General features: G+C 52.3%; 4 protein-coding genes and 2 non-coding genes across 10 annotated transcripts in view; 5 read left to right on the top strand and 1 right to left on the bottom strand.

Moving 5' to 3' along the window:
- The first annotated feature begins 38 nt into the window (after positions 1-38).
- POLDIP2 (DNA polymerase delta interacting protein 2) lies at positions 39-8,103 on the top strand. Its single transcript, XM_049803737.1, has 11 exons — positions 39-254; positions 765-846; positions 1,539-1,636; positions 2,485-2,581; positions 3,052-3,127; positions 3,726-3,833; positions 4,067-4,203; positions 5,227-5,253; positions 5,439-5,564; positions 5,969-6,048; positions 7,630-8,103. The coding sequence occupies exons 1-11, from the start codon at positions 85-87 to the stop codon at positions 7,742-7,744; spliced, it is 1,116 nt and encodes a 371-aa protein (XP_049659694.1). The 5' UTR covers positions 39-84; the 3' UTR covers positions 7,745-8,103.
- A 156-nt stretch (positions 8,104-8,259) lies between these two features.
- TSR1 (TSR1 ribosome maturation factor) lies at positions 8,260-16,986 on the top strand. Its single transcript, XM_049803726.1, has 15 exons — positions 8,260-10,570; positions 10,648-10,751; positions 11,061-11,277; positions 11,357-11,491; positions 12,037-12,464; positions 12,751-12,910; positions 13,247-13,410; positions 13,704-13,906; positions 14,362-14,524; positions 14,744-14,854; positions 15,211-15,343; positions 15,761-15,877; positions 16,176-16,316; positions 16,444-16,518; positions 16,617-16,986. Exons 1-15 carry the CDS (start codon positions 9,874-9,876, stop codon positions 16,793-16,795), a joined length of 3,027 nt encoding a protein of 1,008 aa, XP_049659683.1. The 5' UTR covers positions 8,260-9,873; the 3' UTR covers positions 16,796-16,986.
- LOC126040130 (small nucleolar RNA SNORD91 family) lies at positions 13,976-14,068 on the top strand. Its single transcript, XR_007506549.1, has one exon. It is a non-coding gene; the product is annotated as a small nucleolar RNA SNORD91 family (small nucleolar RNA).
- On the top strand, positions 15,406-15,495 carry LOC126040131 (small nucleolar RNA SNORD91 family). The gene has a single exon (XR_007506550.1). It is a non-coding gene; the product is annotated as a small nucleolar RNA SNORD91 family (small nucleolar RNA).
- SMG6 (SMG6 nonsense mediated mRNA decay factor) overlaps positions 16,857-25,264 on the top strand; it is a 117,795-nt gene continuing 109,387 nt past the window's right edge. For 2 of the 4 annotated variants that reach the window (XM_049803722.1, XM_049803723.1), the window contains exons 1-3: positions 19,819-19,918; positions 20,871-22,641; positions 24,731-24,923. In XM_049803722.1, the coding sequence (XP_049659679.1) occupies positions 19,825-19,918; positions 20,871-22,641; positions 24,731-24,923 (2,058 nt within the window). In that variant the 5' untranslated portion in view covers positions 19,819-19,824. Of the gene's footprint in view, positions 16,940-18,710; positions 18,786-19,818; positions 19,919-20,870; positions 22,642-24,730; positions 24,924-25,264 lie in introns of those variants that run through there. The other 2 variants (XM_049803724.1, XM_049803725.1) reach the window with 2 other exon arrangements.
- On the bottom strand, positions 17,385-19,699 carry SRR (serine racemase). 2 transcript variants are annotated; one of them, XM_049803736.1, is made up of 7 exons: positions 19,499-19,699; positions 19,103-19,238; positions 18,746-18,849; positions 18,552-18,671; positions 18,363-18,437; positions 17,959-18,168; positions 17,385-17,675 (listed from the first exon to the last, which is right to left on the bottom strand). In XM_049803736.1, exons 1-7 carry the CDS (start codon positions 19,664-19,666, stop codon positions 17,478-17,480), a joined length of 1,011 nt encoding a protein of 336 aa, XP_049659693.1. In that variant the 5' UTR covers positions 19,667-19,699; the 3' UTR covers positions 17,385-17,477. The 2 variants fall into 2 exon arrangements, with proteins under 2 accessions (XP_049659693.1, XP_049659692.1); XM_049803735.1 differs by having other exon boundaries at positions 18,363-18,671.

Here is a 25,264-nt window from a genome sequence, read left to right on the forward strand (position 1 = left end):
GGCCGCCGGGAAGCGGAGGTTGGGCGGAAGGGTCAAGGCGCGGTGCATTGTGGGCTGGGCGGCGGGGTCGGGCCCGGCCGCGGGATGTCGGGCTGCGCGGCGCGGCGGTACGTGGCGGCGGCCCTGAGCCGGTGCCGGGCCCGTGGGCTGCCGCTCTGGGAACCGTCCCCGGCCCGTGGGCTGCGGCCCTTGGGCGCGGGGGGAGCCGCGGCCGTCCCGTTGCTGCTGCCGCCGAGGCGGCACCTCTCGTCGCGGTGAGGCCTGCGGGGAGGGGGGGGCTGGGCCCGGGGGGGGACGGTTTAGGGGTGTTGGGGGGGGTAAAAGGGGTGTGGAGGGGCTGTCGGGGGGGGTTGGGGGCTGCGAGGGGGTTGTTTGAGGTGGGGACGTGGGGTTAGGGGCTCTGAGGGAGCGTTTAAGGTGAGTGTGGGGGGGCTGTTGGTCATTGAGGGAAGACCGGGAAGGAGTTGGGGGGCTGTCGGGGTGGCTGGGGTGGGGATGGGAGATTGGGCTAAAGGGGCAGCTGGGCAGGGGGGTGTCCAGGGCCGTTGGGAAAGGGGAGATTGGCAAAGGGGTGGGGAGCAGGGAAGGGTTTGGGGGACTGGGCACCGTAGTGCGTAGCGGGGCCCCCGGGGGGCTGCGTGGTATCCGAGGGAGGTGCGAGGTTTCCAGCCTGGCCAGCGCCTGGGGCTCGGGTGCTGTGTGCCACCTGGCCCAGGGGCTGGTTCAGCCCCTGCACACTCACCAAACTACCTCTCTGCTCCTAGAAACCGTCCAGAGGGCAAAGTGCTGGAGACCGTGGGGGTGTTTGAGGCACCGAAGCAGCACGGCAAATACGAGACGGGACAGGTAAGCGGTTCTGGGGAGCGGAGTTGACCCTGCAGGCTTATTCCACAGAGATCAGGTAGCTGAGTGATTTACCTATAAGGAGGCTGCTGCATTGTAGTAGAGGGCCAGAAGTTTCACAGTTCAGTGCTCCTTGTCTCTGCTGTGTCTGCAGTTTGTCAGTCATCTGACAGTAGCAAGTTGATAAGAATCTGCAGCATAACACAACTGTTCCTACAATGGTATTTGCTCCTCTGGCCTTATTTAAGGGTTTTGTCCCTCTAGGAACAGAAGAGACAATCACTGAATTTGAGAAATAAGAACTAAAGTTGTAATTTCTGTGCCTGTGCCTTGGAGATCTGTTTCTCCGTTCTGCGGTGTCTCCCGTGCTGGTCTCCTTTCTGCACTTCTGCTGTTCTAGTACTTTATTACTGGTTTAGTCATTCACTTTTATGGGTAGAGATGACATGAATTTCTTCTCTCATCCCAGACTGCTTGTGTTCCCTCTTTGTTTCTGCTCTGGGTTTGCACAGTGGTGATTCTCCCTGTATTCCCATCCCATGCATTGATACACTTTGTAAATGTTTCTAGTTTTACCTCAGCTGACAGGCTTTTTAAATACTATCAGAAAAGGGCTTTTGGCTTCATGTTTTCTGTTGTGTCTAAGTTGATTAAAGCTTGCTGTGTATTCAAATGCAATTACTTGTTCCTTTCAGCTATTTCTTCACAGTGTGTTTGGCTATCGAGGAATAGTCCTGTTTCCCTGGCAAGCCAGGCTTTATGATCGAGATGTGGCTTCTCCTGTTGCAGAAAAGTAAGGATATGTTCTGGTGTATATGCTGTTGTACTGCTACGTTTACATTTTGTATCGAGTTTCCTGGTTGGGGTAAACAAGTCTTTTTAAGGAGGACAATGGTATGGGTCTGTTTTGCATGAACGTAAACTAGAAGAGAGGTGCTTAAAGAAGAGACATTGCATGAGTATTAATTTTGTGTTAATTAGAGACAGGATGGAAGTATGAAGGGTGAGAGTGTACATGAAGGAAATAAAAAAAATGCCAGCAGCGTGATTTTTTTTTTTTAAACTATAAAAAAACACCTTTGTGTTTTCCTTTTTGAGTTAGATCTAGGCTCCTGTGTTAAAATTGCAGGCTGCTGCTTCTGTAGATTGCCGGTGAGTTGGATTTGTCAGCTGCCAGCTGACAGGTTCAACCCACTAGGCCAAGTTCATCCTTCTTGTGAACTGGGTCACTGTTCACTTCTTTCCCCTCTTCCATCCATTTTTCCCTGGCCTATGTTCGAGGTGTGCTGGGCAAGTGTGCATGTGGAGTCGGGAGGGAATGAGGAGTAAGCAGAGAGAGAATCAGAGGGCAGTAGAAATACCTACCCCAAATAGGAGACTGGACTGAGCAGAAGGAACTTCTGAGTCGTCTGAAAACAGGGCTGTTGTGCCTGTGACAAACACCATTGATTGTCATCTTAGCTCATCTGTCGTTGTGTGGGTGGCTGACATGAGTTTAATTTGGATGAAACTGAATGATTACAGACTGCGAAATGTATTTAAAAAAAAATAAAAATCATTGTTTATGCATGTGCTTGGTCTTGGTAACAACAGTTTGCTGCCATCCTGTGCTTGAGCTCAGTGTTCTGCTTTTCTTTTTAGAAGCGAGAACGCGGCAGGCCATGGTTCCAAAGAGGTCAAGGGCAAAACGCACACTTACTATCAGGTGCTAATAGATGCCCGGGATTGTCCACATATAGTAAGTAACCAATAATCTTGGTATTGAAACTCAAATATCTTCTCCTCTCTGAATGGTTCAGATGGACAGGCACTGAAAGAAAATGGCTCTGATGGCTAACTTGCTTGTTTAGAATTTTAGGACAAATTTGTTCTTCAAGTCATATTTTCCCTGAGAAAGATAATCTGGAATGTCATATCACTGTTCTCTGGATCATGTTTCCCTTTTCCAACCTCACTTCCTTATCCTGTTGGCATTCCTATTCTGTTGCACACAGGTCCTTATGAATGTGGGTCGCAGCACTGAAAATGCTCTTCACTTGTTTGAGTGGAGAATTAGTCTAGAGGAGTTAAGGAGAGATGTTCTGAAGTGAATTGGTTAAATAAAATAAACATTACACACTTTAGAAACCACAACAGTAAACTGAAATATGACTGGAAACTGGCCCACAACAATCCACACAGGAAAACATAAACCTTCCTTTTTCTCAGTCCCAGAGATCACAGACAGAAGCAGTGACGTTCCTGGCAAATCACGATGATAGCAGAGCCCTCTATGCCATACCAGGTGAGTAAAATGCACCTATACCCTCTGTGGAGATGTGGGTTGTCACGAGGTGAGGTCAGAAGAGTCACCAACAGTCAGCTTCTGCCAGTGAAGCAGCAGTTCCTACAGGACATTACTTAGTGGATCTGTCTGTGCTTTAGGGCTGTGCTAGAAACAACAGAATGACTAAAGTACATGAAGCCCTTTTGGATGGATGGAAGTTGGGCAGACTGATCAGACATAAGCATGCCTACTTTGTGCTCTTGAGACATAGATTCCATACGCATACCCTGTTGCATACAGGCTATTCTACTTTATTACCAGGACAGCTAGATCTCTTCTTGTCCTTTGCATTTCCTGCCCAAAGTCCTTTTGTGGCAGTTCAGTCACTTCCCAGGCAGTGTGACTTTATCAGAGAAATCATTCTATGGAAAAATCTCACTGAAGAACACTGCCAAAGGTTATTACTGGCCTGTTTTCCTCCATGCTTGCTTTCTAGGCTGCTGCTGCCAAAATCCTTTTCTTGATGTCTCAGTAGTGTGATCCATTTCTCTGTCAGGACACTTCTGAGCTGCTCTTCACTGGGGAAGTTCAGTGGCTTTTGGGGTTTCTTTTTCAGGTTTAGACTATGTAAGCCATGAAGATATCCTTCCCTACAGCTCCACTGATCAAGTGCCCATCCAGCATGAGCTCTTTGAGAGGTTTCTCATGTACGACCAAACAAAAGGTAATTTCTGGCTTCAGAGGGAACTCTTCAGAGCCAGATGCTTGAGGTACTCTATAACAAGTACTCAGAACCCATCGTCTTAGATGCGGTGTAAAAATTGTGGTCTGGTTTGGGTTTTGTCACAGTAAAGCCTCCTTTAAATGATTTTTGTAACTATGTGAAAGGAGTTGCTTTGAGAGCAGAGCACTCTGGATACAGTCTCCTCATAAACTCTCATCTTTCCCTCCCCACAGTTCCACCTTTTGTAGCAAGGGATACACTGTGTGCATGGCAGGAGAAGAACCACCCCTGGCTAGAGCTTTCTGATGTACACCGAGAAACCACAGAGAACATCCGCGTCACAGTCATCCCTTTCTATATGGGCATGAGGGTAGGTCTGTGTTGCATGTCACTGTGTTAGTTCTGCGATCTGCTTAACTTGCATGTTTTTCTAAGACCAGTTTACTGACTGAAGGTACTTTCTGCTTACCGGAGAAATGACTTTTTAATCACAGTTGCAATTTCATTGTCACGACATCCAGCAGAGGTATGAACATGAAACTGATTTGTCATACATTTTTGGAGAACAGCTCCTGCACATTGGCTTTTGCTTGTTGTTTGTAGGATGGGAAATACCCTCTGCTGTTCTGCAGAACTCTGTTAGCAAGATATTTAGGAAGGCTTGTGAATTGATCCTTTACTGCCTCAGTCACAGATGGGTGTGTGTGTAAGGGGGCCCCAAGGCCATCGGCCCTGTAATAACAGACATATCTGTTATCCTGCCCAGTGATGAGGTGCTGTGGGTATCTACCCATTTCCTGGCTCTAATGTGGGTTAGAGGGTTTGGCTAAAGCCTTCTGGATTTAGCTGATAACGATTTGCTCTTTATAGTGTAAGAACTTCATGTGGACCATCCAAAATAATGAGGCTCCGATAGACTTCTGAGTGGGAGGGCTGGGAATTACCGCAGCAGTTTGATTTCCAAGTCCAGACGAGCACAGCTGCTGGGGAGTCTGCGCCGTGGCAGGTGGACGTTTTGGTGTGGAACTGCAGCTTCTGTGGAGCCCAACTGATGCTTGTCCTAACCTTGTCAGAAAAACAGGTGCCCGAAGGCAATGAAACAGGTGTTTCTAGATCTGTAGAAAGTGTGTAATTAACATGGAGATCAACCCTCCGTAGTCACAAGATCCTTGCAAATCTCCCACCTCATGATTACATGTCTAGAGCAGAGCCAGTGCCAGGCGGTAACTGATGGACTGCTTCGGAGAGCAGCTGTCTTTGTGCTCATGTGAGTTGTCTGCGTCAATCTGGCATGGAGCGAGAGCCCCTGTGCTTGTGCTGTGCTGCCAGCTGAAGAGGTTTTGGCGCTGAGCGTTGAAGGGCAGCTGCTAAAGTCTTTTGTTTCTCTTGACAGGAAGCCCAGAATTCCCATGTCTACTGGGTAAGTGCCTTTTGTTTCACGAAGCAGCTAAAGGGAAGGAGTTTATTTGCTGTGGCATCATTGCTGTGTGATAAGCTCTGAGGGAGAGTAGCCCTTGCCCGGCAACTGTTTCCCAGTATCAGCTATGGGTTATCAACTGTTCGCAGCCGATTCCAGTTTGTGATAACAGCCTTTCTTCTGTCCAGTGGCGCTACTGTATTCGCTTGGAGAACCTCGACAGCGAAGTGGTACAACTCCGAGAACGGCACTGGAGGATATTTAGCTTGTCTGGCACCTTGGAAACGGTCAGGGGCCGTGGTGTTGTAGGAAGGGTAAGTATTGTGTAGCTTCTCTTGGGAAGTGCAGCCCTTTGCTGGAGTCCTCTTGCTTGGTTGATTTGCCAGTAAATTGCTTAGTGGGCAGTAGAAGTAGATGGAATAGGAAACTGGTAATGAAAAAAATCACATAAGGTTTTCATCTGAACTGAAACTTCACACCGAGTATTAGAGAATGATCCTAAATGACTGGTAATGGGAAAACTGGAAAAATACATGGTTCTGGCATTACTCACTGGGTGAGTTGTTTGCTCTGTAATTGGTAGCGATGCTCAGGTGTGGATCTCTCTGATTTTCTTCTTGCTATGTGAATACAAAATATAAATTTCCTGTTGATGCCTGTCTGTAAGGAATGTTAAGATCCGCTGCTGATGCAGAGTGGTCTCTTCTTGTCTTCTCAGGAGCCAGTTTTATCCAAAGAACAGCCGGCATTTCAGTACAGCAGTCACGTCTCCCTGCAGGCATCCAGTGGTCACATGTGGTAAGAAGCACTTATTACTGCAGTAGTGGTTTAGATATAGGACCCCACAGTGCTGAGCTGGGATGCAGTTTGCAGTCTGGAGTTATGGCTGAAAGGTGGGTGGAATTGGACTGAACAGGACGGGACATACTTGGTAGTTAAAATTTTTATGAGCTTCTCTATAGCAGTATCGCAGTTAGCGAGAAGATGATCTATTGATTCTCTGCACCAAGAGAGGTTCCAGGCTAATTTATCCTTCTTCTATGGTCTATGCTAGACTGGATTTGCAAAGACATGAAGCGGTTCTCTTGTCATCTTCTGCTGTACTCAGTTTCTGTCCCTTTCAGTCCTTGGTGCAAGAGGCAAGGCTTCATGCTGCTGTTTCCCTAGGCAGCAGGGATGCGTGAACTGGTATCCTCTCTTTGGAGAGGTCTGGGCTTTGATTCTATCCCTGCATGAAGCTGTGTGGTTCTGTTTCCACGAGGAATTGGCACGTGGGGTTATTCCCAGTTTAGGCCAGATAAGGCCTTCAGCCTAACTGGTGTTGCAAGTCCCCCCTTCCATAACTGCAGCTAGGAAAGTGCTCAGCTGAGTTGTTGTTTTGCTGTGCTGCAGGGTTCAAGCAGTTTCCCTCTGTTTGCATTTCAGATGGGTTAGCACATTTAGTGTCATCTCTGTGTGAATAAGAAATGCACAGGCACCTCTTGCCTTCTCTGTCACAGGTCTTTCTAGCTTGCATTTTTTGAGTAAATCTGTTTCAGAGTTAAGCTGCGTTGGAACTGCCTTTGAGTTGGGAAAAGCAAGAGAGCAGCTCTTTGCCTGTAGGACATACCCTTGTTTTCCACGTTAATACATTTTGAATTGCCTGAATGCATGTCCTGGGGAATAAAACCAGCTCATTTAGTAGTTTTTCACTTTCTGTCTGTCTCCTGAAGAGAAAGAGACAAAGGTTCTGCAGCTCAGAAGCTGCTCAGTTTGACTTCTGGTGTTCGATTGTGTCCTCTCCATCATGAGAACCTGTTAGTTTATCTCCACGATCTTCTTGCCCATGTCGTGTTCTGCAGTACATTTGTCTGTAGTGCAGGGCAGTAAACAAATTATTTGTTTGTACAGGGACAGGCAGATTCAGTTCTGAAATACCCTTTCTGAAATGCAAAGCAGAAACTATTCCAAATTACATCTGTGATAGGATTTCGTGTTGTTGCAGACTTCTTAACCAGTGGAGCTTCTGCCAAGAAATAGGAATCTGAGTTTATGTGTAATCGGTTTGTAAAAGTAGCTCGGATGGTTCTGTCTCCTGTGGGGTGGGAGTTAGGTAAACACTGCTGCAGATGCGTGGAGGGTGCTTACCTCCTGGAGGCTCCAATCATGACATCTTTATTCAGGAAATGTATATTAGATATGTGATGTAAACTGCCCAGGAGTCTTCCAATAAATGAGTCATCTTGGCAGGCAGATGTACTTGCTGCTGGATGGGCCTTGCAAATGCAGCCCTGGAGTCCCTGTGCAGGATATAGAAGAGCTCGTGTCTTACCTTCTAGCTGATGATTCCTAGCTGTGTTCGTCCCTGGCCTCTGCATGATCTCTGCCGTTATTTTGCAGGGGTACTTTTCGATTTGAGAGGCCTGATGGCTCCCACTTTGATGTCCGAATCCCACCCTTTTCTCTGGAAAGCAACAAAGATGAGAAGACCCCCCCCTCCGGCCTTCACTGGTAGAGCAGACCGAGTGCTGAGACCCACAGAGACCTGTGTGTGTTGTAGACCTTTGCCTCCCCATTATGCTGCAGCCAAGAACATGGAGCTTTTAAACATTTTAAACCATTTTTGTTTTAACTGTTGTCTAATGGGGAGGCTTTTTTGAACTTTAATACTGGCTCTCTCGGGCTGCTTGTAAACATAAGCTGTGTTCTAGTTAACCCTTCCCTTTGTGGCACCTGCTGGGGTTGGAGCTGGGGGATGTAGATCTGTGCTGCTGCAGAAGAGTGGCCTCCTCAGCAGGCCTGGACCCTTTCCAATGTGTTGTGAATTCTCTGCAATGTGAGGTTTCTCTAATAAACTGGCCCTTCCAGTTGCAACCAGTCTTCCTTTATAAACCAAGGCCTAGGCTTTGCATCCAGCCTGCCCCGGCTTGTTCTCCCCCTTGTCCACATGCAAAGCAGAGTCAGCCCAGATTTCTCACTGCTTCAGAAGGCAGCAGTGATGCTGGTTTAGGGAGCAGGAATGTGAGCTCAGCCTTCCTGCAATGCAGCTGCTTTCTGGGATTTAGCCAGTGAGCTTCACTCCTCATTGCACAGGTTGTCTGGGCTGTGCGCTGGAGTGATGCAAAGCCTGTTTTGTCAGAGAGCACAGAGGGGGGAAGGTGGGTTGGCAGGTGGTGCTGAGCAGGCTGCCATGGTGTCTTGTGTGTGTAAAGCACTTGGCTTCGTGTTGCGATGGTACAGGAGAGCTGAAGGGGGCCCTCGCCCTGCAAGGGCTTGCCTTACTACAGGGATCTGCATCCCAACTGCCGGAGGATACTTCCCCGCTCACGCTGCGGCTTTAACTGTATTTCCCTGGTAGTTTCTGCTTTGGCAGGGAGAGCTTGTTTTAACCTGCAGTGCTGTCAGCCACAGAGAGGTGGTGCTTGGCTTTCTGCTCCTGCTTGCTCAGCTTGATGGGTTGTGATATTTTGGTAGTCTGTGCGGAGGGCCCTGCAGAACTGCACAGGTCGGCAAAATACCTGTAAGCTTAGGAGGTATGCATTTGTGGGAATTTTGCTTTTACATGTGAAGGGCCTGGTCCGCAGTGCAAATCAGGTGTTAGCTCTTTTTACAAGCCAGAGCGGCTCTCAGCAGCTCTGAGGATTGCAGAGATCTGAAGAGATGTCAGCCCCCGTGGTGGGACCCTTCTGGCTGTCTCTGGGTTTCCAGACTTCTGGGTGACTCGTGGGGGCAGACATAGTTGACTTTGTGATAGGAATCCTAGGCAGAAAGTTTCAAAACTTGCTCCTTTCCCTGGTCTTGCTTAAATGACAAGGTATAACTAACTCACAGGACTTGTTTTTCTTGATTTAGAAGTATCCTAGTTATTCCCTCTTCCTCTGAGTCCTCTCTAAGCAGCCATTTCACATTTGGCTCTGCAAGGCAGTGCTGTGGCAGTGCTATGGGCCATCTCGGCTGATGGACAAACAGCCTTCGGAAATGACAGCGGGAGAGACTTTGCGTGCTGTCCCGCAGCCAGTGGATACCTGTATAGAGAGACTTAATTACTACTGCTTAAACAGTGTTTTTCTGTCACCGGTCTCTTAATTTTGTGTCTTCCTTCCTATCAGGTAGGACATGCTATCTACATTGCTTTTAGAGTTGAAAGGTTTAGACAACCAGCCTGCTTTTAGGGGTAGAAAAGGATCTGTAAAGAACAGCCCATGGCTGACAACCCCATGTTGCTGCTGTCATGCTGATTTCTTCGCAGGAGGAAAAGGGGGGGATGACTCCAAGTTCAGAGGAAGCAGGGACCTGTAGGAACTGGTTTTTTCCCTCCTATGCAGTTGCTCAATCAGGATCGGAATAGCAGCTGCCCTGCCTCTCCCTTGCGTTACCGACTTCAGCTTTACTGGCAATTGCAACACCACTGTAAATGTTTAACCCTATTGCTCACTTGCCCGTGTTTCTGGGGTGCTGTGGACCTAATGCTTCCAGTAACAAGCAGAGTGTTTTATTCCTGAGTGACGGTGTGGTCCTGGGGACAGGGGCTCTGCCAGCACCAGGCAGAGTGGCTGTTGCAGCTGCGAGGCATGTTTGGTGTGACGTGCTGCCGGGGCAGGGTACGGCCAAGGCCTGGGGTCTGGGAACAGTCTTGGCTGGATAATGATTGCCAAGAACCAAGGTGACCAGCGCTGCCAGTACCAAACAGGGCTGGGACGAAGCGGCACGTGGAGCGTAGGAATGTTTTCACTCCATCAGTCTTTGTGGAAGGGAGCTGGGGCTGGGGGGGAGGGCATGCCTGCCCCAGGGCCTGGGGCTCGGGGAGGGCCTTCCCTCAACTGCTGCTTCTCCCAGGACTGTTTCCAGAGCGCGGACAAGCCCTCTCCCTGCGGGCGAGCAGCTTTCCTCTTGTGTAAATACCTGTACAAAGAACTAATCAATAAAGCGCTGAAGGAAGGGCTGTCGCTCCTGCCTCTCATTCTGCAATCCTCCTCCGCCGCGGCGCTGACGGGCACCAGCCTCCCTCCCTCCCTGCAACGGCTCTGGGGCTCTCCCCTGCCCCGCAGCGGTGCTCTCCCCGGGGGCCGGGTCCGCCGCTCCCCCCCTCTCAGCGGGCAGGGCCGGAGCTGCGCTCACCCCCGTCCCTCACGCCGCCATCTTAGTGTGGGCGAGGCTCCGCGCGGTTCCGGCGTGCCCCGCGGCGCCGGAAGTGACGTATCGGCGCGGGCGGAAGCGCTGAGGAGGCAGCGAGGAGGCAGCATGGTGGCGGCGGGCGCCCACCGGCCCGGGCCGCTGAAGCAGCAGAACAAGGCGCACAAGGGCGGGAAGCACAGCGGGTCGTCGCAGCGCCGCGCTGGAGGTGAGGCGGGACGGGCCCGGTCGGGCTCCTCGCCGGGCCTGCGAGCTGCGGCCTTCCTGACCGTTCTGTCCCCGCAGGCCGCGTCTCTGTCAAGGCCCAGCCCCGCCGGCGGCTCCGCGATCTCAGCAGGGTGGACCGGCGGCACCAGGCGCTGCAGCTCCGCCGGCAGCGCAAGGAGGCGGTGAGGGCTGCGGGGGAACCGGAGCCGGGCCGGATCTTTGCGAGAGGGTGGTGGGGAGCGGTAGTGGGGGCGGTGCGGGTCTCGGTGTGGGTATGTGTCCGTGGGGACCGAGCCGGTTTGGTTTTTTTGCGAGTGGATGAGGAACTAGGCTAGGCAGAAGAATGGGTGCCTGGGTCAGTTCAGTTTGGGGCAAGCGAAGCATTAGTGGATCGAGTGGTTTTGGGCTGAGCTGCGGAGGATCCAGTCTTGATCTGGGGGGCGTGGAATAGGAACCGGGCTGGGTTTCACACTCTGCAGTTGTGCCCACAGGTGCTGGCGGAGAAGCGGAGCTTGGGCAGCAGGGATGGGCCCCCCCACCTCGTGGTTCTGGTGCCGCTGCACAGCAGGGCTGCAGCCCACGACACCCTCTGCTTGCTGCAGAGCCAGGACTCGTCTGTTGTCCGTGTGGATGAGGGGAGAACTGGTGGCTTTGCACTCCTTTGCCCCCGACTCAAACAGCGATGGCATTTTGTGACAGCACGGGCAGGTGAGGAAACGCTGTTGTTGGTGTGGTTCTTGGCTCCGTACCTCTGGCAGCCTCAGTAATGGAGGTCTTTTGCCTGCAGGGGACCTTCACGCTGTCTTAGACCTAGCAAAGGTTGCTGATTCCCTCCTGTTCATCCTGGATCCTGCAGATGGCTGGGACAGCGTGGGGGAGCACTGCCTCTCCTGCCTCTTTGCACAGGGGCTCCCCAGTTATGGTGAGCAAGTGAGAAACATTAAGTGCTTATAGTGGTATATAGGTTGAGGGGGTGCTTGATGAGGGTTTAGTGTTGCAGTAATTAAAAGCTCTGTATGTTAATAGGTCTTTGATTGGTCAGTTTCTGAGCATAGATCAGTCAGGTGAATGCCATTCTCGTGCTGCCTTGTTGTGTTACTACCCTGGTGGGGGAGCGCTGGAGGTAAAAGGGCTTTTCTAGGTTTAGGTCTCTGGGTGCATGGTGGCGTCAGTACTGTATGGCTATCTAGGCATGCAGAACAAAAGGGATTCAGACGCTTCCTTGCTAAGTTCAGTTCCTGGGCTCTTATCTCCACAGTCTCATTTAGCCTCAAAATCTTATCTCTGAAGACACGTTTTTCTGTCCCGAGGGTTCTTGTGAATCTGTGAAACTGTCTTTGCATCTTGTGTGAATCTGGTTTGGTTACTTTGGTTGCTGATATCTGAGTGTTTGTCAGTGCTTGGTAAAAGGGGTATAACAAGATTTATAGTCTGATCCTGAACTCTGTTTTATGCACTGTTTGGTAGCTCTTGCTGTCCCAGGGGGCACTGACTTGCCACCTAAGAAGCGGATAGATGCTAGGAAGAAACTTGCCAAAGCCATTGAAAAGCGCTTTCCTGAGGCCAAGCTCTTCTCTCTGAACACGGAGCAGGAGTCCTCGCTGCTGCTGAGGCACCTTGCCACCCAGAAGCAGCGGCATCTTGCTTTTCGGGACAGGCGGGCTCACCTGCTTGCCTATGCTGCTGAGTTTGTGCCCGGTCAGGAGAGTGACCTAGTTGGGACCTTGAAGGTGTCTGGCTTTGTCCGGGGACAGGCCCTCGACGTGAACAGCCTGGTGCATATTGTGGGGCATGGAGACTTCCAGATGAGCCAGGTGGATGCCCCCCCCGACCCTCTCTCTTTGAACCCCCGAGTGATTAAAGGACAGAAGAGGAGTCAGGACATGGAGATACAGGTGTGTGGGAGGTCAGGGCTTCGCTGGGCCCATTAGAACATGATGTTTGTAAACTTTAATCAGGAAAATACAACTGGGTGTATGTGATCAATGAGGGGGAAAGGACGCTGCATCAGAGTCAGTAAGCCTGTGTTCTGCCACTAAGCTGAGATTCCTTGCCCACAGCGTATAACAAATGTTACATTACAACATAATAAATGTGATACTGAAGGGAGTTTTGCTTTGGACCAATTGCTGGCTTGAGTTGGATGTATTCACACCTGGGGGCTCTGCTCTTGCCCTTCAGGATGACTCTATAAATGGTACTGATGAGATGGAGGAAGATGTTAAGGTCCTGATGAAGGCAGATCCAAACAAGCAGGAATCTTTGCAGTCAGAAGTGGTTCCTGATCCTATGGAAGGGGAGCAGACATGGCCTACTGAAGAAGAACTGCAAGAAGCAGAGGGTGAGTAGCAGCAATACTTCTGGACCTTTTCTTCGTCCCTGTTAAGATAGTTTTTAGAAACCCTCCATCACCAGGATGGCTGAGGGTGGCTGTGAAGAAACACGCTAGTTGGGAGCCCAGGGCTTCCATTCCTAGTCCCATTACCTGAGTAGCAGCCTGTGTGGTTTGCCTGGCAGTTTAGCAGGGTTATGTTTTAGCTGCCTTTTCTGGGCCCTGGCAAATTCCGTGCTGGGAAACAGCAGTTCTGGTCTAGAGCTGATCTTGGCTGTCCTGGTGTAAATGTTGCTGAGGGAAAGGAGAATTGTTCCTGTATTAACCATTGGTGGGAATCTACAGCTTCTCTGAAGACAAACAGGAGACTGGTGAAGGTCCCCAAAGGCACATCCAAGTACCAGGCTGCCTGGATTGTGGATGATGGAGAAGAAGGCAGTGAGAAAGATGGTGATGATGATGAAGAGGATGATATTGATGATGATATGATGGAAGAGGCAGTTTCCCAGGTACCTCCAAGAGCTGATATTGCAAGTGATCTCCAGGGTATTATTGCCTATTCTAGGACAATCCTATCCTGGCTTGCTCCATGCAAGGGCACAACACAGAGCCAGGACTTGCCTGGATTTCCATTGTTAAATCTCTCATGTATCATGTTGCTTCTTTGGGGTGTTAGATACTGAAATGAGGGACTGTGCTGTAACTTGGGTCACGCTGTGTGAGTACACGCAGTATTTGCAGTGCTGCATGGACATCAACAGAGCATGTGTGCTCACAGGCTCTGTGCTGTCCTGTGTGTCAGGAGGGAGAAAGCAGCGAGGAGGAAGAGGAACCTGCAGAGGAGGAGTGCGAGACTATGACTGTTTCCGATTGCTTGCGGGATGACCGGTATGATGAGAAAGTGGAGGAAGATGAACAGATGTTGGAGAGATACAAACAGGAGAGAATGGATGAAATGTTTCCAGATGAAGTGGACACGCCACGTGATGTGCCTGCCAGAGTCCGGTAAGAAACAGAATGCTTTGCTGGGAGAGCAGCTGGAAGGCGCCTTTCTGTCTAGTTTGGTGAGATAGGGCAGGAAGCCTGTGATGTCTTAGCCGTGGTGTCTGAACCTGGCTGAAGGACTCTTCTGAAGACTCATTCCTAGGCTCTGAGGCTTCCAGGGGAGGCACTAGTTGGGGGGCAGTGGGTGGGCCTGGGCAGCTCCCTGCGGCAGGGAGAGCTGGGCCCTGACCTGGGAGAGGGAGGGGGATGGCAGAGCCGTCAAGGAAGGGTGGGTTGTCTGGAGACTTGGCTGCTGTTTCTAGCTCTCTCTGCACTAAGATCTTTTCTGAGGGCTAACATTTGCTTTGTTTGCTTTGCCCTCTCTGAAGGTGTGAGTCCTTGCAGACCACAGAAGGTGCTGGGCGCACACCTCGATTGGTGAAGTAGTTTTGTCTTTTCTGTTATCTGTTCTCTAGGTTCCAGAAGTACAGGGGGCTGAAGAGCTTCCGGACTTCTCCATGGGACCCCAAAGAGAATCTTCCAAGGGATTATGCTAGGATTTTCCAGTTCCAGGACTTCTCCCGAACCAGAAAGCACCTCTTCCGGCAAATAGAGAAAGAGGAGACTGAAGGAGCCTTGGTAGTTCCCTTTTCTCTTGCTGATCTCTTCCCCTACTGTGTTCCTTTACTCCTAATAGGAAAGACTTGTCAGGGAGGTGGCTGGGTGATCTGGTTCTTAGCATGAAGCCATGAGTTCAGATGATAGTGTTCTCCTGGATTCCCTCTCTAACCCAGGCATGTGTTACTTCTGACACTTTTCTGTTGAGAGAAGTATTCACAACTGATCCTCTCTTGGCAGGTTGGCTGGTATGTTACGCTTCATGTCTGCAATGTCCCTGTCTCAGTGATGGAGAGCTTCAAAGAAGGGAAGCCCCTAGTCCTGTTCTCGCTACTTCCCCATGAACAAAAGGTGACTAAGTATGTCCCCACTGATATCTTGTAGGTGTGCAGCTCCTTGTCCGATTGCCTCAGGCTGCATGGGTTGGAGAGCTTCTGCCTGCAGAGGGTTTGGGCTGAAATCTCCCTTCATTGCTCATGTTTCAAAGTAGGACCTTACCTTTGGTCAGAGCAGGCTGAAGGTGCCAGAGGTGTTCAGGCTATATTGTCTGAGCCTAGCTGAGGTGTCTGCATTGGTGACTGGCAGTCCTTTGTGAAGCCATTGGCAAGGTCATTATTCTCTGCTGCAAAGTCCTGTTGCTTTCCACTCTGTCTACTGTTGCTGGCCAGCCCTGCTGTCAGCCCCTCACAGTGCTGCCTCTCTTGCAGATGTCCGTGTTGAATTTCCTGGTGCGTCGGCATCCAAGCAACAGCGAGCCAGTGAGGGCAAAGGAGGAACTGATCTTTCACTGTGGGTTCAGACGCTTCCGAGCATCCCCCCTGTTCTCCCAGCACACCTCAGGTTTGTGAGGGACCAGTGGGGTGGGCATGGGTATGCCAGGAGGTGGGGCTGGGGTTTCTAGGGCAGGAAGCCTGTGATGTCTTAGCCGTGGTGTCTGAACCTGGCTGAAGGACTCTTCTGAAGACTCACTAGGCTCTGAGGCTTCCAGGGGAGGCACTAACCAGTGAGGAGTGGAAGGGCTTGGGCAAGGTGGCTCACTGGTCCAGGCAAAGTGGTGGCAGGCTCCATGCAGTGAGCTGGTAGCTCAGAGGATCACTGTTGTTCCCAGATGCTCTGCGCCAGCAGAGGAGGGGTGTTTGTCACCTGTTTTCCTAAAGCACAGAGCCTGTTTGCCAGGGAAGAATGGGCTCAATGGGGTTTCCCGGAGCTCTGAGGACTGCTGTTGGCCTAAACTTGATTGTTGTTGTTCTGTCCTAGCTGATAAGCACAAGCTGGAGCGTTTCCTGCGGCCGGATGCTGCCCTGGTGGTGACTGTTTATGCTCCCATCACTTTCCCTCCTGCCTCAGTGCTGCTTTTTAAACAGAGAAGTAACGGTAAGTTGCTAAGTGCTGAGGAGGTGGTGTCTGGGAAACAAACGTTAGGAGGCTGTTCCCATACCCCACTTCCGAGTGCATCTATTCAGAAAGTGACTTGAAAAAGCTGTCCCCTTCATGCTGTTTGAGAATATGAATGCATTTCCATCCCCAATATCATTGGCACCTTTGTCTGTCCCTGCTGTGGGGTACCTCTGGGCCTGGAACCATTTGGAGAAGGGGGTTGTGGTGGGGGAGGAGTTGATGGAGGCACCTTCTGTGGTGCTGCCCTGGTACTTTAAGTGACTCTGCCTTGCAGGAATGCACGACCTCATCGCCACGGGTTCTCTGCTTTCTGTGGACCCAGACAGAATTGTTGTCAAGCGACTGGTGCTCAGTGGCCATCCTTTCAAGATCTTTACCAAGACGGCTGTTGTACGATACATGTTCTTTAACAGAGGTATGGGTCGGCTCATCTCTGTGGTGGGAAGAGGGGATGTGGAAGCAGAACTCCTGCCCCTGCGGGAGCAGTTGTGTTGGTACAGTGAAGCTTGTTTCTTACCTGCCTTTTGTGTTTTGATCTCCAGAGGATGTGATGTGGTTTAAGCCAGTGGAGCTCAGGACAAAATGGGGTCGTAGAGGACACATTAAGGAGCCATTAGGTAGGTTTGATTTGGTTATTTCTGTCTGTGATGCTGGGCAGGATGTGGTCATCCTGGCCAGGAGGGACAGCTAATGGCCTCTTCTGCTCTCTGCTTAGGGACCCATGGTCACATGAAGTGCCATTTTGATGGACAGCTGAAGTCCCAGGATACGGTGCTGCTGAACCTCTACAAGCGCGTTTTTCCTAAATGGACTTACGATCCCCATGTTCCAGAGCCCGTGCCGTGGGTGAGGAGTGAGAGTGCGCTGCCGGTGCAGGAGGTGGAAATGGAATAAGTCTCCAGCATGGCTAATGCAGTTTGTGCCTTAGCTCCCCGGATGCTGTTCTCAGCCCATGCACAGCAAGGACAGCACTGATGTCTTGGACGTATTACTGCTGGGGTCTGTACAGGGGCGGCTGTCTCACCAGCTGCTGCTCAGGTACCAGCTACAGCTATTTATTTTAATGGAAAATGTTTTAAAAAACATCTAAGTGCCTGTGTCTTGGTGGAGGCCAGCTGAGGCGGCCAAATGGGGAAGCTGTGTGCACCCTTTGTCTGGTGAACCTCTTGGCCCACTGGGGCTGTTGTCTTTCCCTTGTGCCCTGCCACAGTGGTGTGTGCAGGGATTTTGCTATATCAAGGACAGGAGTTTGCTGGAAGTTATTGTGACGCTGAGAAAGAAAGGTGAAGTAGCAGCTGGGGAGAGTGACTGAGCCCAGCTCGCTGGAGGCCTGTCCCAGAGCAGGGCAGCTGAGGAGCAGAGAACAGGCAGTGCTTTGTTTCCAGGCCCCCCCGGTAACAACCCTTTACTGTGGAACCAAGCAGCTCTGTGCTGTAGAGACTGAGGCCAGCTTCCCTTATCCCTCCACAAAAACTTACAAATGTTTGGGTTTTTTTATCTGTTTTTTAGTAGCGCACAAGCCCAGACTGTACAAATTCAGAGTGAGGTTTCCGTCACTTGAGACACCGCTCCGTTCTCATTCCACTTTCCCAGGGAGGTCTGTGAGCCAGGTCAGGGAGCTCAGGTCCACGTTTCCCCCGCACAGCACGATGCAAACGTTCTCCACATCCCGGGGGACTGCCTGGAACTGCTCCGAGAGCACGGCTGCCACTCCCACGCCTGCTGTTGGCTCAATCAGCAGCTTCATCCTTTCCCACACCAGCCGCGTGGCTCGCTGTCGGGACAGAGAAGCAGCTGTCATCCCAGCAGCAAGTACAGGCTGCTCCAGGGCTGCGGAGGGCACTGCATGTGCACATCTCTGCAGCGCTCTGGGAAGGGAGAGCAGAGCTTCCGCCAGCCCTCTCCAGCTGGAGACTGTGGGTGTTGAACAGCTGTGGTGGTGTGCAGGGGCTTGTGCTGCCCTGGGAGAGTGTAGGGGTGAGAGCGGAGGGGCAAAGCATGGATGGAGGCAGCTGCCTGCTGGCAGCTACCGTGAGAAGGGAGCCAGGAGCGTTTACCTTGATTTCTTCCTCTGAGACTGTCAGGACATCATCAACCAAATCCCTGATGATGGGCCATGTGTTTGGTCCAATGCTGGTTTTAACTGCATCTGCGATGGTATCCGGCGGGTGAAGGTTGGGGGTCAGTTCCCCTCTTACCTTGGACTGGTAACAGTCATCTGCGTTGCGTGGCTCAGCAGCAAACACTTTCACATCTGGTCTCAAAGCCTGCGGAGAGGAGGAGCTGCTCAGTTGAAACTAGTGTGTGCCTGTCTGCTGCTGCCGTGCAAACCCCGGGTACCCAGAGATTTTCATAACAGGGTGTCTCTGTTTCTAAAGAGAAAAGCTGCTGTCTGTCTTGGGAGCCCTGCACTTCCCAGGGGGAGATGTAGCCACCACTTCCCGGATGAGCCGTTGCCTACCTTGATGGCAACTGCTATTCCTGCGATCATTCCTCCACCTCCAACGGGAGCCACTATTGCATTTACCTCGGGTGCCTGTGCAGAAAGGAAGCGTGACTGCTTCTGGCACCTCAGGTACCCCTTTTTGCTGTGCCTCTGCCTACAAGGAGCAGAGCCCTGGGCCAGGTCCGTGCTGTGCGTTTCCCTCACCTGCTCCAGTACCTCTAGGGCGATTGTGCCTTGCCCTGCAATCACCACCGGCTCCTGGTTGGGGTGCACCATGACTCCTCCTGTCTCCTGGACTACGCGAGATGCTGTCTCTGCTCTGGACTAATGGAAAGCGCAGATGGTTGCCTCTCAGTCCAGCTGTGCTGTGTCCCGAGCCAATCTTCCCTGTGACATACCTTGTCATTGGGCTCGCATGGCACCAGCGTTGCACCATAGGTGAGAATGGCAGCTTTCTTACAGTGTGGGGCTGTCCGGGGCACCACGATATAGGCGGGAATCCCTGTGTGATGAAAGAGGAAGCAAATCTGACAGCCAAAAAGCTGCAAGCAGCCAGTTAGCGCTGCAGGAGCCAGCCATGCCTTGCCTACGGTAGCTCCCACATGCGTTCAGGAGAGGGATACTGCTGCTTATCTCCAGGGGGGTCAGAGCTGGGTGCTTGGAGCTGCATTTACCAGCTCCGCGTTTACCCCTGGCTCTCTGCCTGCTGCCCGTCTGCTCTCTGAGCTGGGGCTGGAGGTCGGTGTACGCGTTACCTTCTGCCTGGGCAGCACAGGCGAGCGCCTGCCCGTGATTCCCACTGCTGTGCGTCACGACGGCCCGAGGCAGCCCGCCTCCAGCGCGTTTGCTCTCCTCAACGAGGCTCCTGACTGCGCTCAGGGCACCGCGGATCTGGAAGGAGAGCACAGCACCCTCAGTGCCGCCGTGCCCGGGAGCCGGCGTGCTGGGCTCGGCGGGCAGGTGGGGAATCTCCTTCCTTGCAGCCTCCCCTGTGCCCTGGGAAGCGCTTCAGCCCCCGTGCGGGTCGGCGGGAGCCACGTCTGCTTCGAAGGCTGGAAAGTGTCGGCGGAAAGCGGGTTTCTCCGGTGCGAGAAGCGACCTTTGCCCCCAAGCTGGCCGAGGGACCACTCAGTGCCGCCGTCCCCGTGCACCTTGAAGGAGCCGGTCTTCTGGAAGAGCTCGCACTTGAAGAGCAGCCGTCGGCCGGCCAGGCGGTCCAGGCTCCCGCTGGTGAGCAGCGGCGTGCGGTGCAGCCGGCCCCGGAGCCGTTCCTCCGCCGCCCGGACCTCGGCCAGGGCCAGGCGGGGCGGCCCGGCCATGTGCTCGGCGCTGCGCGGTCCGCGACCACCCGTCCCCGGGGCGAACGCGCATGCGCGAGGTGGCGCTCTCCCCCCCCCCTTTTTTTTTTTTTTTTTTTTTTTTTTTTTTTTTTGGCCCTGCGCGGCCGCCGTCCGTCCCGCCTCCGGCGGAGGGGAAGATGGCGGAGGGGCTGGAGCGCGTCCGCGTCTCGGCCGCCGAGCTGAGGGACATGGTGGCGGCGGAGGCCCGCGCCGCGGCCGGTGGCGGACGAGGTGAGGGGGTGGCAGGGATCGGTGGGACGGCGGTAGCGAGCCGGGAGACGTTGCTTGGGCCTTTCCCTCCTCCCCTCAGAGGCACCTGCCCGGGGGTGGGCCGGGCCCCTCGGCCGCACCGCCCGGCTGGGGCTGGGGTAGGGGCCGGGGCACGGTTGTCGCCGGGATGAGAGCACACAAACGCCGAGGCACAGAGAACAGGAGCCGCTGGGGGCGGTCGGGTCGGTCCCTGGCCCCTCGGGGACCTCTCTGCCGCCGCCGGGGCCGAGCCCCTCGGTAGCGGTGGCTTTGGCGTGGCTGAGGTTCGGTGGTACGGGCTGGTGCGAGTTATTGGTAGGAGGAAAAAGTTGAGGAAACGCAGAGCATAACAGCCCGGCTTTGGTGAAATGTTTGATTACGCGACGTGCGGGCTGTGTTTTCTGATGGGGTTTTGTGTAAATACAGTTACAGAGAGGAGAGAAACGTTACTGAGTTGTGAGCAAGGGGCGGGGGGGAACGCATCTTTGACTCGAAACGATCCGTTGGCATAGCAGGGGGGCTGTTGGAGAAGGCAGCACCTGCAGACAGAAGGGCTCCTGCCCCGGCAGCAGGCAGACAACTGCTGCTGAAACCTGTAACGCCAAAAGTTTATTCCCGGTACCTGTATACGCGTCTTGCGTTGTGCTTTAGCTGTCCGTTTCTCAGCTTGTTTGTGCTTTGAGGCACAACCGGTTGCGGGATGTGGTTTGTAAGTGAATCAGGCCAAGGACTTGGTCATCTTTGTTATACTTTCTAATTTTCTACTCTTGCTCTGTGATTTCCTGTAAACCGTGACATGGATTTTCAGATCTGTTCTCTTGGACCTGCGCTGAGGGTGGTAGGCTCCCTGAATATTTGTCATGATTTTTTTTTTTTTTTTTGTTCCTGGTTGGTTTGTGGTGGAAATAACTTTCTTCTATTTATTTTTCCCCAGAAAACATGAAGGAAGTGAAGGAGCCAAGGCATCGCAAAGACAACAGGCGCCCAGACCTGGAGATTTACAAGCCTGGCCTCTCCCGACTGAGGAGCAAACTTGTGCCACCAAAGCATGAGACACCAGAGAAGGAGAGGAGCAGAGCTGAGGAGGGCAAGGAGGAGAGTGCCAGTGATAAGGGCTCTTTGGGAGGAGGGGCTCCAGTCATGGAGGATTTCAGCAAAGGTGATGGCCCCAAGCAGAATGGTCCTTCACAGGAAAATGAAGAGATAGAGACTAAAGGTGATCTTCAGAGCCAGGAGAACTTGTCCAAGCAGCCTGCTCCGGATGAGTGGTGTCCCAAGACCACCAGGAGAACCAAGAAGCCGGACCAGCAGATCTACCAGCCAGGGAAACGCCTGCATTCAGCTGCTAAAGAACCATCCCTGCGGCCAGCAACTGAGGAAGTCACCAGTAAGATGGAGCAGCTGAAAGTAGGGAGAGATGAAGAGATTGAGAAAGGTACCGGAAAAGACAATAACAGGAAAACTAAATCAAACAAGGAGGACAGAGAAGGGAGCCAGGCAGGGGAAGGAATTAAAGCCTCAAGGGGAGAAAAAGGAAGACGAATAGAGCAAAGTGACAGGATAAGGAGAACAAGCAACGAGGTGATGCAGGGGAAGCTGGGCTCTACCAAACGGTATTCTCGGTCTGACAAGCGGCGGAGCCGGTACCGCACCTGCAGCACAAGTTCAGCTGGAAGCAACAACAGTGTAGACGGAGCCCCGCTCGTGGACGGGGTGGGGAGGCGGCAGGAGCGTGCCAGAGAAAGAATACGTCCTAGGAAGCAGCTCTCTGCGTCCTCCACTGACTCCTTGGATGATGACAGAATCGATGAGGCAGAAGCGTATGTCTCCAGCAGGAATTCAGACAAGAAGAAGCGTACAGAGCAGAGCCGAGCTTCTAGGAGCGAGAGCGAATGGAGCAGCAACGGCCGGGAAGTCAAGGGACCCTTTCGAGTCACATTTGACAGCAAGACTATGAACAGGGATATCAGTCTGGCAGATACAGACAAAAAAAAGCCCCTGAAGGCGTTTGTTAGTTGCAATGACTCAGAGGCTTCGGAGGCAAGGAGCCAGAGCAGAGAGCCCCAAGGGAGGGGCCGTGGGATTCTGTTCCTGCCTGCCAACACGGACCTCTCTGCCAGCGCTGTGGGCTCCCCCGAACCCAGTCACCCTGGGCCCAGACTCCTGCTCGGTGGGGCTGGGAGTAAAGGTCCCCGAAACAGGGGCCGAGGTGGCACTGCTCGCAGGCTGTGGGACCCAAACAACCCGGACCAAAAACCCGCCCTGAAGAGCCAGACCGCTCAGCTTCACTTTCTAGACACAGACGATGAAGTGAGCCCCACATCCTGGGGAGAAGCCCGCCAGGCCCAGACATCCTACTATAAGTTCCAAAACTCCGACAACCCCTACTATTACCCTCGGGCTTCCGGTCAAGGACCCCAGTATCCTTATGGCGGGTACTCCCTGCAGTATCCTATGGGTCCAAGCAATGGTGTGTACCCAGGAGCCTATTACCCTGGGTACCCTGGCCAGGCGGGACAGTACATGTGTGGCCCACTCCCCCCAACTCCTCTGAGTCCTGAGATGGAGCAGCAGATGCGGAACATGCAGCAGCAGGAGCTCAGCAAACTGCTCCGTGAGGCTGGGAACCAGGAGCAGCAGCTCAGCAATCTGCTTTCCAGAGACCGCATCAGTCCAGAGGGGCTGGAGAAGATGGCCCAGCTGAGGTTTGTGGTTGTGCTGCGAGGGATGTGTGACCAAGTAATTTCCAGGGTGAACTACCAGAACTGTTATCTAGAGAATGGTGTCTCCTTAGGGATCTGGTACACTGGAGACATCAATGCCTCAGAGACTGGGAGATGGGGCAGTGGCTGGCTAGCTTTTGACGTGCTGGGTCTGTTTGTCGTGTGCCAGTGGTGCGTGGGTTTTGGAAGGAAACTGTGGGTGAAGATACCGTTTGTCTGGGCTGGGAGCTAAGCCATGGCTTCTTGTGGTTGTGGAATGCCTTGTCTGCGTTGCAGGGACACAGAGGAGCAGGACAAGCACCCGCTGTGGTTCTTGGGTTCTTCTTGCTCTTGCTGGAGCTGATCTTTCTCAGTCCAGTGCTCTCATGTGCTTTCAGTATTTGCTGGCGGACTTCTGCTTTCTTACCCGTCCTCGGTTATCTGCTGTCTGATTTGCATTGTGGGCTTCAGGGGCAGCTACTTTCAGCTTGTGCTTGTGAAGTGTTGTGTGGGTTCCTGACGCTGTGTGACAGTGACAGTGCCTTTCAAGCGCTGGGTAGTTTTGCTCTTGACACCACTTGGTGCTGTGACATATGGCGGTCCAGTGGGAGTAGCCTGGTGATGCTAGCTAGTGAGAGGGAAGTGACACTGGTGCTCTGGAGCATAGTTAACATGGCTGTAGCAAGTTTCTACTTGGCATCTTTCACATTTACTTGTGACCTCTGTGTCTCTAGGGCTTTTCTGGAGGCTTATTTTTCAGAGCTGACTGGCAGAAAATCTAGCAGGTGAGCTCATTTCAGGGCTTGTTCTGTGTTTTGGGGACTCGTGCTATAGACTACAGGGTAGGATATGTCTGAGCTTGAAGCAGTACTGGAGGTTTCAGGTCTTCCTCAGGGTCTCGGGGTCACCCAGAGCTGTTGTCTGGAGGGAGAGGAAAGACTGTGCAGTGCTACTATGGCCTGTGTGAAGCCCACTCTGCCCTGGGAGCATAGGCATGGTTGGCCCCGTTCCTGCCGGCAGTGTCCTTCCATCTCGGTGTGTCTCCTGCCTGTGTCTGAGTGTGTGCTGCCAGCCTCTCTGCGGAGCTGTGTTGGGTGTCTTGGATGCAAGTGCTGCTTATCAGATGTCCATCTGCAGAAATGTCTAATTCTCTTGGTTGGTGTTTGCACTGTCCAAGCGTGTGTGTGCAGGGTTTGGGGACTGTGTGTGGTAGGGCAGCAGAACCATGCTCAGTGCTTTGCACAGGAACCCACCAGCATCCTTCCCTTATTTTGGCAGGTTCTTCCAGGCATTGGCATCTGGCTTTACTCTAGGCTTTACCATCTATGCTGTTGTACTGTTTTCTGTAGGGCTCAAAGCATTACAAGGGATAAGGCTGCCAGGGCAGTAACAGCTGAGGATACTCTTTACTGTAAACTCGTCCCACATATTGCAGAGCTGCAACTATTTTATTAAATTCAGGGGAGCGGTTCTGCTCCAGTGTCTGGGCAAGGCTGTAGGTAGCTGGCGAGGGGAATGTGATTTCTGGGACTCCGAGGCTTTGTTTCCTTCAGGTGTGACATTCCTAGTTCTCAGTCATTTTTGAGGAAGTGGGGTCTCTGTTTCTGCTGTGTATTTTGGTTGGATGGAAGGGAGGTGGGGATCATTTTAATGGCAAGACCTCTCTTGCCCTCTGGTTCTTTGTGTGTTTGTTTCGGGCCTGTAGTAGCCAGACTTTGTGCTCAGAAGGAGCAGAGCCTGGCAGTGTGCACTTTTTCCCTGTTAGTATCCGGAGACACTTGTGCCTTTTTGTTCCCAGTGGCAGAACTGTAGCAGAGCTCCTTGCTCTTTGCCAGGCCCTGATCTGTTCTGATGCATATGTGCAAGGGAGGTGGTCCTTTCTGATTTGCCTTCTTGGAGCAGGAAGGGTGTTTGATTGCAGCAGCTCCCATCTCCCTCTTGGACAAGTGTGGAAGCATCAGGCTGGCTGAACTGCTGACATCTCGTGTTTGCTGGATGAAAAGCAGCAGGTGGCTCAGCACATGTTGCCTGGCAGCACGGGCTCGGGTGGGCAGTTGCTGTTGTATTGACCACTGATTGTGTTTCACTGTAGAGTGGAGATGCTGCAGCTGTATGAGCGGTGCATCCTGATGGATATTGAGTTCTCTGATACCCAGAATGTGGACCAGCTGCTGTGGAAGAACGCGTTTTACCAGGTGATCGAGAAATTCCGGCAGCTCCTCAAGGACCCTCAGGGAGAAAATGCCCAAGAAATTCGGAACAAACTGCTCCAGCTTCTAGATGAGGTAAGAAGAGAGAAACATCCCCAAACTCCACTAAAGCTTTGGGTGGGATTGGCTGGTGTTTAGAATGAGATAGTGCAACTGGGAAACTAGCCTTCTTGATCCTATTCATATCTCTGTGTGCCTTAGGCCATCTTAGGCCAAGGAGAATGCTCAGACAAATTATGGTTTAGTGTGGCAGGTGTAGGTCCAAGTGGACATCTGTTATAATTTAAAGTGGGCGTGTTTTGGTGTGTTTTATGTTAATTAGAAATTGATTTAAGCTAAAATGAAATGAATGTCCTGAAGTGGAAATAAACAGAAGCATTTCTGGAGGTGTTTGTGCCATCTTTATCAAATTTGCT

This window comes from Accipiter gentilis, chromosome 6 (genome assembly GCF_929443795.1).
Source record: "Accipiter gentilis chromosome 6, bAccGen1.1, whole genome shotgun sequence".
In the NCBI taxonomy this organism is placed as follows: domain Eukaryota; kingdom Metazoa; phylum Chordata; class Aves; order Accipitriformes; family Accipitridae; genus Astur; species Astur gentilis.